General features: G+C 40.9%; 2 protein-coding genes across 2 annotated transcripts in view; both read left to right on the forward strand.

Moving 5' to 3' along the window:
- Positions 1 to 118: 118 nt before the first annotated feature.
- Positions 119 to 6,595, forward strand: dbf4 (DBF4-CDC7 kinase regulatory subunit). Its single transcript, XM_076109494.1, has 13 exons — positions 119 to 662; positions 790 to 904; positions 1,186 to 1,352; positions 1,997 to 2,179; positions 2,323 to 2,373; positions 2,459 to 2,528; positions 2,619 to 2,695; positions 2,823 to 2,868; positions 2,991 to 3,036; positions 3,127 to 3,252; positions 3,922 to 4,036; positions 4,559 to 4,671; positions 4,802 to 6,595. Exons 2-13 carry the CDS (start codon positions 844 to 846, stop codon positions 5,622 to 5,624), a joined length of 1,878 nt encoding a protein of 625 aa, XP_075965609.1. The 5' UTR covers positions 119 to 662; positions 790 to 843; the 3' UTR covers positions 5,625 to 6,595.
- Positions 6,596 to 8,030: 1,435 nt separating this feature from the next.
- adam22 (ADAM metallopeptidase domain 22) overlaps positions 8,031 to 14,173 on the forward strand; it is a 51,369-nt gene continuing 45,226 nt past the window's right edge. The window contains exons 1-3 of the mRNA XM_076109255.1: positions 8,031 to 8,124; positions 8,402 to 8,562; positions 11,881 to 11,957. Coding sequence (XP_075965370.1) covers positions 8,031 to 8,124; positions 8,402 to 8,562; positions 11,881 to 11,957 — 332 coding nt within the window. The remainder of the gene's footprint in view (positions 8,125 to 8,401; positions 8,563 to 11,880; positions 11,958 to 14,173) is intronic.

A 14,173-nucleotide genomic window follows, 5' to 3' on the forward strand; every position in this document is an offset into this window, starting at 1 on the left:
TCAGCAGAGCACATTCTTGGAAATTTCTTAATTGTATGATGCATTAAATACAATAACGGTCATACTAAATATTTGCACATACAATGTATACAATGTTGTTGTAAAAAAAACTATTTTAGCTATAGATTTTTAACGTAACGTTATCTATTTTTTTTTTTTTACAGTAATGTGGAAACATCACATTCAAACTCAAAGAGAGCATTTACTTATTTCTGAGGTTGCCAGGGTTGAAGAGTTTCCGTAAAACCAGAAGGGACGACAGAAAGCGTTCACCAAAGACGGAAAGTTATTTTTTAAGAAAAACAATCTGAACTATATGTTTTTACAAAACTGATGTGAGTATGAACTGGGATCTTAATGCATTTAAACGTGACAGTGGTTACGTGACCAGAAAGTGTCAAACATGGCAACACATACCTCCTCCACCATTGGATTTAAAGCGGGAAAGATACGTGTTTGTGAATTGTAAACTGACTAGCGCGTGTCTTAACAGTTGTAAAATACCCTGCCAATGCATACTTTGCTGTAGCAAACGTTTCATCATTATTGTTATTATAAATTTCAGCTCACGAAATAATGTAGCGTACGTTGCGCAAAGCAGCTAACGTTAACCGACAAAGCTGTCCGCCGGAGAAACGATAACTAATGTTAACGTTAAGACGGTAAGTTACAGTTAAATGTTAGTAACGGGAGCAGTGCGCACTAACAGTTATAGACGTACGTTACACTGCTCATGTATTCGTTTTCAGGCCCCTCTTTGTAAATAACCCTTTCTTTGTTTACACACAGCGGACAAACAAGGACTTCCATGTTGACTCAAGACAATACAAACATATTATCTCAATGAAAGAGAATAAAATGAAGCCGAAACGCACCCAGAGACAAACAGGACCCAAATGGCAAGGTACGTTAATGTTATTATTTACTAACGTTAACGCCACCATGTTACACTAAACTTTTATTTTTAAAACCAAAGTCTGTTTCCGTGTTTTCGAGTTAACGCTAGCTACGTTTGAAACGTAAGGGTTACGCCAACTTAATGATTAGATCATTGATCAGTAATATAATGAATGGTTTAAAGTGATTCATCACTATATTGAGTAGTGACCACTTATTCAAGCTCTTCAGCTGATATTTAGGGGGCTCGTCAATCTCCCTCCCGCATCCTGTGACTGTACTTTGCAGGGAAAGGAGTCAGCACTGGTGACAAACCAATGCTGAGCCAAGCTAAGCCAACATGTGTGTCCTCTGCTGCTCAAGTCAAACCTTTTGCTGGGAAAGTGTTTTTCCTGGATCTGCCTTCAAACAGGATAGCAGAGACATTGGAGAGTGACATCAAAGACCTGGGAGGGGTGAGAAAAAAACACACATTTTTCCTATTTTTGTGGCTTTCAGAAAAGGTTCGAATCTTTGTCATTTCTCCTGTACCAGCTCGACATATCCATGAAGTTACAGAGTTATTCACAACAAGTAATGTTATATTTCCTCCAGGATTCACCCAGCTTTCTCCTCTGTTTGGTAGCATTGTTACAGGACAATAATGGTTTAACATCTTGTCTTTAGTTGCTCTTGCATAGTTTCCTTTTTTTTAAAACTATTTTGAACTCTGTATATATTTTTATTTTTTTTAAACGTTCTTCTTGTGTCGCTGCACTTACCAGACTTACCAAGGTTTATTTTTTCTTCGTTATGATACTATTTATGATGATTGCAATACGATAGAAGTGCTGGGTATTGGTTGACATTTTGAAATATTAGTGGCAGAGAAAATATCTGAGTAAATTAGATTACAAATCAGACTCGGAGGATATTCAATGCCAGCTTCTGTGCTCGACAGTTTTCAAAACTCTGTCATGGACACATTTCGATTAGTACTAAACATGTATTTAGATTGGTTCCCTCTGTGTTTGCAGTTGTTATTCTGGAATGAACTGTTCTAAAAGTCTTAAAGCTTTCTCTAAAAAGACGATCCTGTTTTCTCTCGTTTGTCACTCAGACTGTTGAAAAGTTCTTCAGTAAGGAAATCAAATATCTGGTGTCCAACAAGAGGGAGGCTAGATATGTGCACTGCATCAGACAGGACTCTCCTGTTCCCAGCCCGAACTCTGGCCCAAGTTCACCTCCCCCCCGATCAAACCGGGACACCATCAGAAGCAAGTCTCAGGGCCAAACAGACACCGTGAGTTCACTTTCATTCATCAGCTGTAGTGCTGACATGTTTTTAGGTCTATTAGGTCTATTTCACATCTAGCCTGTGCAATTCCCTTCTTGATCATTTTCACTAAGTATTAATATCATAGATTTTCTTTTTTTGTCTTTCAGTTTGTTCCAAGTCGAGGGAAGTCTTTGGTGGAGAAAGTGGTGAAAGAGCAGGTTTGTTAGATGAAGACTGAGTTTAGTGAGGAACTTTAACTGCCGTGTGTCTTCTCTGTGCTTATACACATTTGTTTGCTTTTAGGAGAGGGTGAAAATGAACAAGATCCTGTCAAATGCTCTGGAGTGGGGGGTGAAAATCCTCTACATAGATGGTATGCTGTTGATAACGTAACAAGCTGATAAAACCGTTTTATTCATTTTAATGTATAAATGAAAATAATGATCTTTTATGTCACTTTCAGATATAATCGCATATGTTAAGAAGAAAAAAAAGATTGTCAGCAGCCGGTGTGCTGCTACCACTGCCGTCAAAACAAGTGTAGGTTTACGGGTTCAAATTCTTAAATGAGTTTTTGTAAAGATTGAATCACATTATGGGATTGTTATCCTAAAAATGATTGGTTTAACGTTGTAAAATTGTGTTTTTAAATGCTTATTCTTTATAGGTCAAAGCTGAGTCGTCAGTAAAGCAAGGCTTTCAGAAATGCAGAGGTAAATGTAATATTGTTTTTAACCAGTCTTTTATTTCTTTTCGGTAGAAATGTGTTCCATTGTTTTTGATGCTTTGTAAATATGCTCAACTTTAAATGGACTATGAATGATGTTTGTTCCAGGAGGGCGAATCACTAAACCTTTCGTCAAGGTGGAGGATTCAAGCAGGTAAGAGACAGAAGACTAAACGAAGCTGCACTGTCTTTGAGTTGTTTACGACATCTATTGACTCTGTTCTGGTTCTTTCCCCTTCCACAGACATTACCGACCAATCTACCTCACCATGCCGAACATGCCCGAGTTCAACCTGAAGACGCTTCCTCCCTGTACTCCCTTCTGTGTCGACGACAAGCTTCTTCCTGGAAACAAACAGCCGGGACGCAGGTATGTTGATTCTTCTCTGCTGTGCTTTCAGCTAATTTAATGTGGTCAGTATGTCACAAGTTCACAAAAACGGTGTATTTTGAATTTTTTAAAAATACATTTTAACCACCAAATCCCACCTAAGATTACTCTCAGGGGCAAAGTTAGTTTTACTAACTAACTTTTGCACCCAGCTCTCTTTGTATTTTTCAGTAATCTATATCTTTTACAGTTATGTTGTTTATTGAAGTTCTGTTAATGACGTCTGTTCTCGGTTAATAGTGTTGCTCTGTTTTTAATTAATACGGTGTGGTGAAGAAAGAAACTAACTCAACATTGTGGAAAATAAAGTAACTACTTACATTTTTCCACACTGTTTACAATGTTGTTTTTTACAAATGTCTACACTGTTTGCAAATCAATCAATCAATCAATCAATCAAAACTTTATTCCAGCATACATTTCTACACATTTATGTGTAAATCAGTCTGACACATTTTGTATCTTTTGAAACTTTGGGATCTTGAGTAGAATTTAAGGGTCTGTGGGTTTGAAAAGTGCTTGTCCGCACAATTTGAAGTTGGTACTCTTAGAGCCACCCATCAAGACTGAATGAAATTCATCAAAATGTCTACAATCCAGACTGTTTTCACCTTAGTTTGGTTTTATTTGTGCAACCTCTGGGATCAGAGGTGCAAAAGCCTCGGCCAGTGAAGAGCTCGCAAACGGCCGAAAGAAGAACAAAGACAAGAAGCGAGGCGGCTACTGCGAGTGCTGTATGATCAAATATGAGAACGTCACAACGGTGAGTTACCGCATGTAAAAGTGAGAACTGTCAATGCAATACCAAACAATAACTTATACTGAAGGGCCAATATGAAGATTCATGAGCAGACCTACCTTTTATGTCTTTATTTTGAATGACTATATGGAGCTATTCTTATTAAATGTGATTATATTTCACCTTATTTGTTTGAATTAACCACAATTTTCTTTGAATACCTAATCATCAAAGATGTGTTTAGACATTATTTTGGCGGTATTTGGTCATGTGCAATGACCAGGTCTTGCACACAGTGTTAAGTTCTCGTTTATAACTGCTGATGCTAGTAATTCAGTTTTTAACACAGACTAGAGTGATATACTGTATGTATGGCATCCTATTAAATCAAAAGAATTCCAGATTATATGTAGTCTTGTACAAAGCTGTTTATTACGATATATTCATACAGGGTTAGTAAATTAGCGTTACAACAGTGCATCTAGTCCTTGTGCATAAATGTGTTACAATTCTAATGCTACTGTGATTTGTTGTATTTTTGTTCAGCATCTAAAGAGTGAGCGTCACAAGGCTTTCTCCAAGAGTGACAAATACTCGGTGGTGGACAAACTGGTTTCAACTCTGCACTGCAACTTCCTCATCCAAACAAAAGCTAAAGGGTAACTTGTCCACATTCCTTCTAAAACGTTCATCAACATTAAATGTTCACATGTAGATAAATGTGTTTTTGACCTTTTTATCTTTCTATTCCACTCTACTCACAAAACCTTTTCTTTGATTCCTGTTTAGACCTAAATGCAGTGTTTCCTCTGTTCTGATGGCTCCGGGACCGTTTGGGACGACTGTGCAAAGACACGAGGGAGATCTCGATAACACGGAGATTATTAAAGAAGAAGAGCAGCATCGGACTGTCGATGAGGGATCTCACTCGGCACACACTTTACAAATAGGATCAGTCACTGGTTCCACTCCTCTGAGTCCGAGAGAGAGGAGGAGCCATTACACTCACCCAGACAGATCCAAGCACAAATCTCTTGCACGTAAACAGCCGTGCAGAAAGAATTCTTTGACTTCTTGCTCTCAAAAAGCTGAGCAGGCTCAAATTCCCGAGCCCAGGCTGGAAACAGCCCCCTCTAGAGGTGAATGTGTTGCCTCTATTCCCTCCAGAGTTACTCCGGTCAACAAGGTGGACCAAACAACAACAACTCCAGACGTGAACAGCTCAACCTCCTGCTCCCATAATGTGATTGTCCAGAATGAAGCTTCCTTAAAATGTCTTAATGTCATAACAAATCAACAAGAGGAGTCTGATGGGAAGCAGGGTTCCTCAGTGTGTGAGGCTGTTCACGACGGAAACATATCGGTTGACAAAATGACTGGAAACGACCTCTCAGAAAGAGAAGAAGAAGAAAGTCTTCCTTCACACAGCTTCTCTCCGCTGCGGAAAATACAGAGGAGGGTGAGAGTTTATAAACGCAAGAGACGGAAAGTGGACACACGCGTTGAAAGCGTAAAGCAGAGAGACATTCCAGACAACTTCATGCTGAAGCTCTGGGACCTGTTTCAGTCAACTGATGACATGGATGTGGAATTTCTGGGGTTTGAGGACTAGTGAGGGAGACATGAACTGGATTATTATTGAAACATGCCACAGTCTGTGCCGTGGACTCTACAAGCCACTAGATTCTTCTGCAGTTCGAAGACAGCAGAGTGAGTCAGATGAAGGGCAGCTATGATGTGTGGATTTGGTATTTAGCATTGTATAAGATATAAAACCTGAAAGAGGTAAACCAGCATAATTACCTTTTACAGAATTGAATCCAGGTAAAAGCAATCTATTTTGTGAAGAAAAAATAGGTTTTCATCATATTTTGCAAATTTATTGTGGACTGAATTATTCAGTATTTGCCCACAACCGGTCTAAGTCGCTTTAGTCCTGAAATGATTCCATAACATTCTTCAGTTTTAGACAGAAATCAAGTTCAGCCTCTAACTTCAACTCTAAAACGTAGTTTTATAGAGAACATTTCTAGACGCCATGAACAATACAAGGCCACCTGCAGAAAAAACACCCCAAAAAAAAAAGTATTAAAGAGGCCGCCTTCTAGACATGCATTTTACTTTGACAAATTTTGAAACCTTTTTATTGCCAAATGAAAATCTATGAAATTCCACTGTGTGAATATATTTGTACGTTTAGTTTCTATGCGGTCGTTTCCACTGAATACTGTTGCGGGCGGGAAAGGTAGCATCTTATTAAAAAAAAGGCAGCTTTATTAATAATATTTTACACAGTAGTCTGGAGAAAGGTGGTTTGAATCTTCCAGACATTGAGAACTGATTGTTTACATATGGTTGCATATGTATTGTATGTGTGGTACTTGATATTATATATGACATTTTAGGATTCTTCCTAAGTGCACTTCTCCCTGCATCTGGTGCATTAGCATAGTGGCCTTGTTCTCCCACACTGCTCTCTAAGTGGTGCTCTGGATCAAATGGGAGTCTCTGTGCCACTGGCTTTCAGAAAAAGACTTGAGCAACAACGTGTTCCGAGGTACAAGCACAGCACAAATAAACTGGCAAAGGTGAAACTGAATGCGCATCATTTTTTCCTTCTCCATCCATTATCTATACACGCTTATCTTTGATCAGGGCGGCCGGGGCCTGAGTCTATACACCTACTGACTCGCACAGACAACTATTCACACTCAAATGTTTGCACCGTTACTGCAAATTTAGAGCCTTCAATCCGCTTACATGTCTTTAAACTGGTGGGAAGAAGAAACCACACAGACACGGGGACAACATGCAAACCGAACACACCACAGACCTTCTGGATAAGTTTGTCATTATACCGTTCAAAGGTTTAGAATCCTCTGTTAAGGTGTATTATTTTCATTTTAAACGGAAGAATTACATAATTAAACCTTGTTTATTTGATGTCCCCATAGTGTTGCATGACGGGGGAGAATTATGTTGGAACTTGGATTTTGAATTTGTTTTCCAGTACACAAAAAGCACAAGTGACCCTCTACCATTATCGAACCACAACACGTTGCAACTGGGCTCTGCATGTTTTGGAAATCCGTTTTTCTTTAAAACATGAACGGCATGCATACGCCGAATCCAAACTTTTGAACTGCAGTGTACAGGAGTTTGTTTATTATAAGGTGCATTGAACAAATGAAAACAATGGGGGAAATTAAGTTTTCACATCATGTTCGTTGGTTGTTTTCGATCCATTATAAACATGAAATGGCATTAATATCTTCTGTTGAACTCTTTCCCAGAGCCACATTAGCATGTGATCAGCTTCAGGAGCAAGTCCACACCAGGTTTAGTCATCTGTGTAGGTCTTTCTAAACATGTTCCTGGTTGTTGTTTTGGCAGAACTGGAAAATATGACAGGAATTAAGCGATCAATTGTGCCATATAGGGACAACATTTATAAAACATCCACGAAAACAATATCACCAGACACTAGGGATTTATTAATTTTCCCGTTTTGACAACAAGTGATGGAGTGACTCATGACGATAATAAAAAGGCTGATTTTGGACAGGAATGGCGCTCCTGAACGAATTAAACATGGACGAAGGTGGAAGAGGCGAGCGATGATATCAACCCAGTCGGCGGAGGACCGGGCCCGCAGCTTTTCACCATCCCGTCTCCACAGCGCGCTCATATTTATGCATTAGGCGTTTCTGCAGTGAGCCGCTGGATATTGATGTGTTTTAAGGAGGTGTCCCCAGTCCTCTCCTCCCATACATCCCTCCCCCTCCCTGTCTCTCTCCTCCACGCCTCCTCCGTACTGCTGATCCGCGGGGTGTCGGTGCGCTCAGACGCGCTCGGCGTTCAGACTCGTAAGGAACCCGATGGCCCCTAACCAGAGGGACTGCGCTAACCAGACGACCAGCCCAGGCTTCAAGCTCCCCTAGCGAAGGCAGGACCCCGAGAGCCTGCTCCTGGAATACCGCATTGTTTTGTAATTTCCAACAAGAGAGAGAGAGAGAGAATGCTGATGATGCGCCCGCGATGGTGGATTTCCCTTTTGTGCGTCTGTGGATTGATGCACGTCGGTCAGCAGAGCAGCCCTAATGCCCAAAATGGTAACTGATGCTATTTTAGATATTACATTAATTATGATCCCGTAAACAAAGCGTTACATCACCATTAATGGGCCCGTGTTTGTTTGTTTTGTGTGTTATAGCTTCGGCTACTTCATGGTCTCCATCTCGAATATGTAGCCTGTAGCTGTTTCGTGTTTATCAAAGGAAATGGGACCAATCGACATTTCAGATGGCGCTATTTGTGATTGAATGTGTAACTGTTTCCCGCACGGAGGGACAGACGGGTGATGAAATCGGTGTTTTCCTCTCTGTGCAGGAGACGCCTTGTCGAGCTTGAAGGCTCTTCGTGATGCAGGCAGGTTTGTCGGGAAGGAGGACACGGTGCCTCTCCGCCTGCTCTACAGCAGGCACAACCACAGCCAGATCACCGAGGATGAGCTCAGCACCCGGGTTAAAGCCAGCTCCGGCTCCACACAGGTAGCCCACACCGTGTTTTCTAGCGTGTCCGCTTGGAGGCTGTGTGTGTATATGCGCTGCTCTCTGTTTCCTGCGTGTTTATATGTTGCATTGGTTCGTCTCCTCCTCTGCCCTTCTCCTCAGAGAATTAATTACAAGCAAAACAAAATAAGCTTGAAACATTTAGGCAGGAACAGGGCACTCTAATTAGACTGTCTGCGGGTGCTACATGGGTCATCACTGCCTTCATATGCAAAAAAAACCGAAACGGATCACTCGATCTTTGAACTGCTATTACATTTTCAGCACATTGATTGGTCCTCAATTGTTACTCTGTCAACACTGCACATTTACTGAAGTGAATCAGCTGTAGTCATCTGGCCAACAATGAGGATTCATTATTTAGTGATAACTTGCATCCTATGTGTCCAGCTGGGTTGCTGTCCCAGCAGCTGCCTCACCGACACCCATTAAGCAGCATTTTTCACTTTAGTCATCAATGAAACTCGCCAGAGATGAACTGTTGGAGCTCGATTGATACATCGTGGTGCACGATTTTATCAGCAGAATTCAGCTTCTCGCAGATAAAAAGCATTATCTGTGTATAGGAGAGCCGATATGAACCAAGAAGTTAGAGAAATGTTAAAGTTACACTATTTTAAGTTAATTTAGAAACCGTGTCGCCGTTGCATAGCCTGTCCACCAAAGGGCAGTGACTTTAAAGTTTATTTAGGTGTTGTCCCACCTTGGTACATCTGTTCGCAAATCTGTAATAGCCAAATTTCCTTGTCAAAAATGTTGTTTTCTTTAATGTGTTAATGTTCAACTTTTCACTGATATATTATCAGTTTCTTTTAACTGTGAAATATCAATATTGCCTCAATTCATTATCTTTTTTGCTGTACTAGCTGAATATCTGAGGATGACTGTGATAATCTGCAGGAAATGTGTTTTTCCAAAGAGGGATTGATTTCCAAGATAATTCATTCATTCAAATAAGAATATACATATGTTCACGGTTATTTCCCATTATTTTGCAATGTAGCCAGTGTTTGGAACAAGGAGAACACTGTTGGCTTGTAGGTAAAGCGTGCAATGAATGGGTTAAAATTAGTTTGGACATGGCCTCCCACTAAAGTCACCATGTAACAAAGTATGCAGAAAGCTGTTTGTGATTATCTAAACCCAATCAGCAACACAACATTGTTTAACAATGAAAGACGTCCACATAGTTATAATGATACGTTGCAGCAATAATCATAATCAGCTGTAACTGTGTTCACTGACTCAGTTCTGTGGAGCAGCATTTCTGCTGGGTTTGCTTCAAGAGATGAGTCAATTAGCATTGGGCAAGCCTGTCGTGCGTTTTTAATTTGTGCGGCTCAGGTTTGTGTAGGCCAGCCTATTCAGGGCTCAGAGAGTGGAGAGGGCTACAGATGGCAGCAGGCAGGGAGGTGTTAACCCTTTGTCTCTCTCACACCTCCGACGGAGCTGCAGCCCAATGGGTTAACAAGCAGGAACCATCTGCCATTAGATATCATTTTGATATTTTCCTTTTGAAGCCGATACTAACCTCAATCACAGGTTTGTCGCGGAACAAATTTAAAGCGAGGAGAAAAACTGACTTCTGCAGAGCTACAGAACTTTTTTAATTCCTACACAGATTCTTAAAAACATTTGCATGCCAGGCATGCCAAATCATGCCTGAAACCTCATATTTTCATATTTTAAGTCAATTTCCTTCGCTGAAGCCGGTGATGATAAGCGTGTTATTCCTGAGCTTACAGCTCAGGAGATGTTTATATTACTCCAAAAAATGTATTGAGTCAGCTCATGATTATTAAAAATAACGGGCAATCAGTAACAGCCTCAAAGTTCTGATTAAGCTATAAAATAAACATTTAAAGTCAGGATTAGATCCAGGGCAGGAGGAGGAGGAGGAGGAGACGGGTGCTTTGATTTGAGTTCTGATGTTCTGAGTCTCTTATTCTCCAGAGAGAGTTGAATCTGGTCCGCAAACATCCGTGCACGAAGTTGGATCAGTTATTTGGCTGTTTTTAGATCAACAGCCTAAAAACAAATCTGTCAAATAGTTCTGACAATGTGTGACACACAGCAGGTTATTTATAGACTTCTGTTGCGTTGCCTATTTTCAGTTTCACCGCTGATTGAGCAATGTGGAGTTCAGCAAAGTGGTGGCAAAACAAACTTTAAGTGGAATCTGTGTGTGTTGGTTTGTCTGTTTGCCTTCCCGCCTCTCAGTCTGCGTGCAGTGCATTGATAGCACTTACACTCATACTTTGACAGTCGTGAGTGGAAAGTCCGGCCTGCTATAACTCAGAAATCAATGTAAGAAGAGTCAGTGCTGGCTTCAGAATATTGGCCCAGCTCAGTCAAGCTGGGATGCACTTTCATTAAACACAATTACTGGTACCTCCTCCCATCATGGATCCAATCTGCCAGATTGGATTTCATCACAAGTGTGCCATGGAAAGGGATTGCCCTTTGTGCCGTGCTCACACACACACACCCTCTTACCCGCACATATATGCATTGACCACGCACAGACACACGCCTACAAACAATAGTCTGTGGTCAGTGGGGACCTCAGAGGCTCAGGTCGTCCTTGGGTGAGCACACAGGCACCTCCTCAAATGAAAATAAAAAAAACAGCCCCACCCCCCCCACCTCCTCTCGTTGTCATGCAGTGTCTGGTTTGTAATGAAGGTAGCCCTCGGGCCGAGTCTGGGGGAGGGTGTGCTGTGTTTTGGCTGGGACACCTCTGGGACACCTCTGGACCTGCACAGGAATGATTGTGAGGAGTTCTCATTGACCAAGGGTGTGTAATGAAGCCTGTACCACATGTGTCCAGAGCTGGGAATGAATCAGACCCTCCTCCAGCCAAATCAATCACACGCAGCACATGCAGTCAGAAAAGACTGTGCCTTTGTATGTTTCTGTGTATACATATCAATGCTGCCAGTAAAAAATATGCTTCAGTGGAACTGTTACAAACCCAGTCTGGTAAACAGAAATGAATGGTCAGCAGGATAAAAATAATATATGCGTGTTTACATAAGTGTGTGTAATTGTATTTCATATTTGTGGCTCAAGTGTTGCGTGAGATCCTTTGCAGAAATTCAGATGAAGAAGAGAGACCTTGATGGCTTAATTAAAACACCCTTATCCTCACTGGTGATTGGTGCTGAAAAAGACAATGCAGCCATCCATCAATGTAGAGGAGAATTGATCCTTGCATATCATGATGAATTGATCCATGAATATGATAATAAGTGTCGTTAGTTATAGAAGATAACCTGTCGTCTCTGCCTTTTTTAGGTGAACCATGTGGCCCAAGCAAGCTTTCAAGTCGACGCTTTTGGCAGAAAATTCCTCTTGGATGTGGAACTGAACCAGTGAGTATTGGATTCTTAAATCTGTCTATGTGGCTTGCTGACTATCCACCAATCTCTTGTTATAACTGTCTGGTTGACGTCTTCATTGCAGATGTGTAGGTACCTTTAATTTGCCACTTGCTTAATAAAAAAAAATAAAAAATGCTGTGGCTTAGTTGACAATCACAAAATGATTTTTGATTAAATGAAGATGGATTCCCTTTTATTCCCTAAATGTCCATAAACATTCACATGCTTGTTGAAATGATCCCAGCAGGAGTCATACGTCATTCTCTTGGGCCTGAGCAACACTTCCCCAAGCACACATTATGTTAATCGAGCTTAAGTTGGGCAAGTTTGGTTCTGCTGGACAGAGTCAATATGTTCCTGCTCTCGTATTGCTGTGTGTTGCCTGTTTTTGATAATGTACTCTTAGGTCATAAATATCTAGTACTAGTGTGTGCTGAAGAGGGCATTTGTTTGAACGAATATAAGTGTGTGTGTGTGTGTGTGTGTGTGTGTGTGTGTGTGTGTGTGTGTGTGTGTGTGTGTGTGTGTGTGTGTGTGTGTGTGTGTGTGTGTGTGTGTGTGTGTGTGTGTGTGTGTGTGTGTGTGTGTGTGTGTGTGTGTGTGTGTGTTCGCTCGCAGCAGGTCAGTTATTGTGTGTGTGTGTATGATTTAGAGGCTCCATCATAATAGGAAGTGATTTACGGTAAAGGCTGGAGCACTGCCCTGTCAGACATAGATATTGATCACAGCACTGCTGATGGAAACAAGCAACTTTCTCTCCTTTTTTTCCACTCGCCCTCTGTCTCTCTCTCCCAACACTTTTTAAAAATCACCCTTTTTGCCATCCTTCTCTCTAAACCTCTCTGTGTTTGTTTTGTTTCTGTTTCCCTCTTTGAGACCGTGGCTTGTTTGTCTCATTTAGCCCCTAAACAAAACAACAAAAAAAGCCTGTAAACACACATACAGTGATGCTGCCTGCTCTTCACAGCGGAAGTCACTCCCCTACTGAGAGAAACGTTACATCACAGGAATTCCCACATTTAGAGGATATGTTTGTGTGAAGCCTGCAGCTCACTGCGTGACACATCAACCAGTCATGAATAGAAACGTGTCGTCCGCACGCACACACACTCACACACACACACACACACACACACAAACGCATACATGTATGCAGAAGCTGTCGCACATGTACGTACACTTTCATCAGCGCTTGGTTTGATGCCGAGTTTTTGACATTGAGTCATTATTCGTGCGTGTGACATTGTGTGCTTACAGCAACCGTTTTCCATCATTTCTTCACTGGATGTGATGCTGAAGGTCCATCAGAATGTAGATGGAAAGGAAACTCTTAAATGAAATCCGGTTTTTAGCTTTTCCACAGAGTGAAGTAGCCTCCATCCAGACAGCTCCGGGCAACAGTTTGACACGTGTGGTTCTGAATAAGAATGAGAGACTGAGATCAGTGCAACAGAGCATTGTACTGCGTGACATTCATCTGTTTTTATTTGGTAGGGCTGAAACAATAAACCAGTACAAAGAAAAACTAACAAACAACAATATCAAACATTTCCTAGTTCCAGCTTCTCATGTGTGAGGATTTGCTGCTTTTCTTTGTTTTATTTGATCATAAAATGAATAGCTTTAGATTTCGTAATGTTGGTAAAACAAGCAAACTGATGCTATAGGAAACTGTGATATTAAGAAATTAAAGAATTAGTCGATTAATTGATCAGTCAATTGACAGGAAATTATTCTGAATCTATTTTGAGAATCAATTAAATGATTAATCATGCAAGATTTTGTGGATTCAGCTTTTCAATTGTGAATATCCGCTGCTTCTCTTTTTTTACATCATTGCAAATTGAATATCTTTGAGTTTTTGGATGGAACAAGAAATTGTGAAAAGAAAAAAAAGAAAAAGAAAATCAACAGATAAATCAATAATGAAAATAGTCCTTACTTGGAGCCCTGTGTATATCGTGATTGGTATTGTTTAAGTTGTGGGCATGTTTTGTTTTTTTGGCTTCTCAGTAAGGCAGAGCTCCAGTTTCCCTCTGTGTCTCAATGACTCCACCCCAGATTCCTCTTCTTGCTGCCCTCCTCTCTCATCATCATCATCCTCTACCACACTCCTCTGTGAACTGATCCCCCGCTTGACAGCCACACTGATTTTGTTTACAGATAGCTTTCATGCCAGACAGATTAAACCCAGTTGATGTGTGTGC

Source organism: Anarhichas minor, unplaced genomic scaffold (genome assembly GCF_050575085.1).
Source record: "Anarhichas minor isolate MPS153535 unplaced genomic scaffold, ASM5057508v1 ptg000041l, whole genome shotgun sequence".
Classification (NCBI taxonomy): domain Eukaryota; kingdom Metazoa; phylum Chordata; class Actinopteri; order Perciformes; family Anarhichadidae; genus Anarhichas; species Anarhichas minor.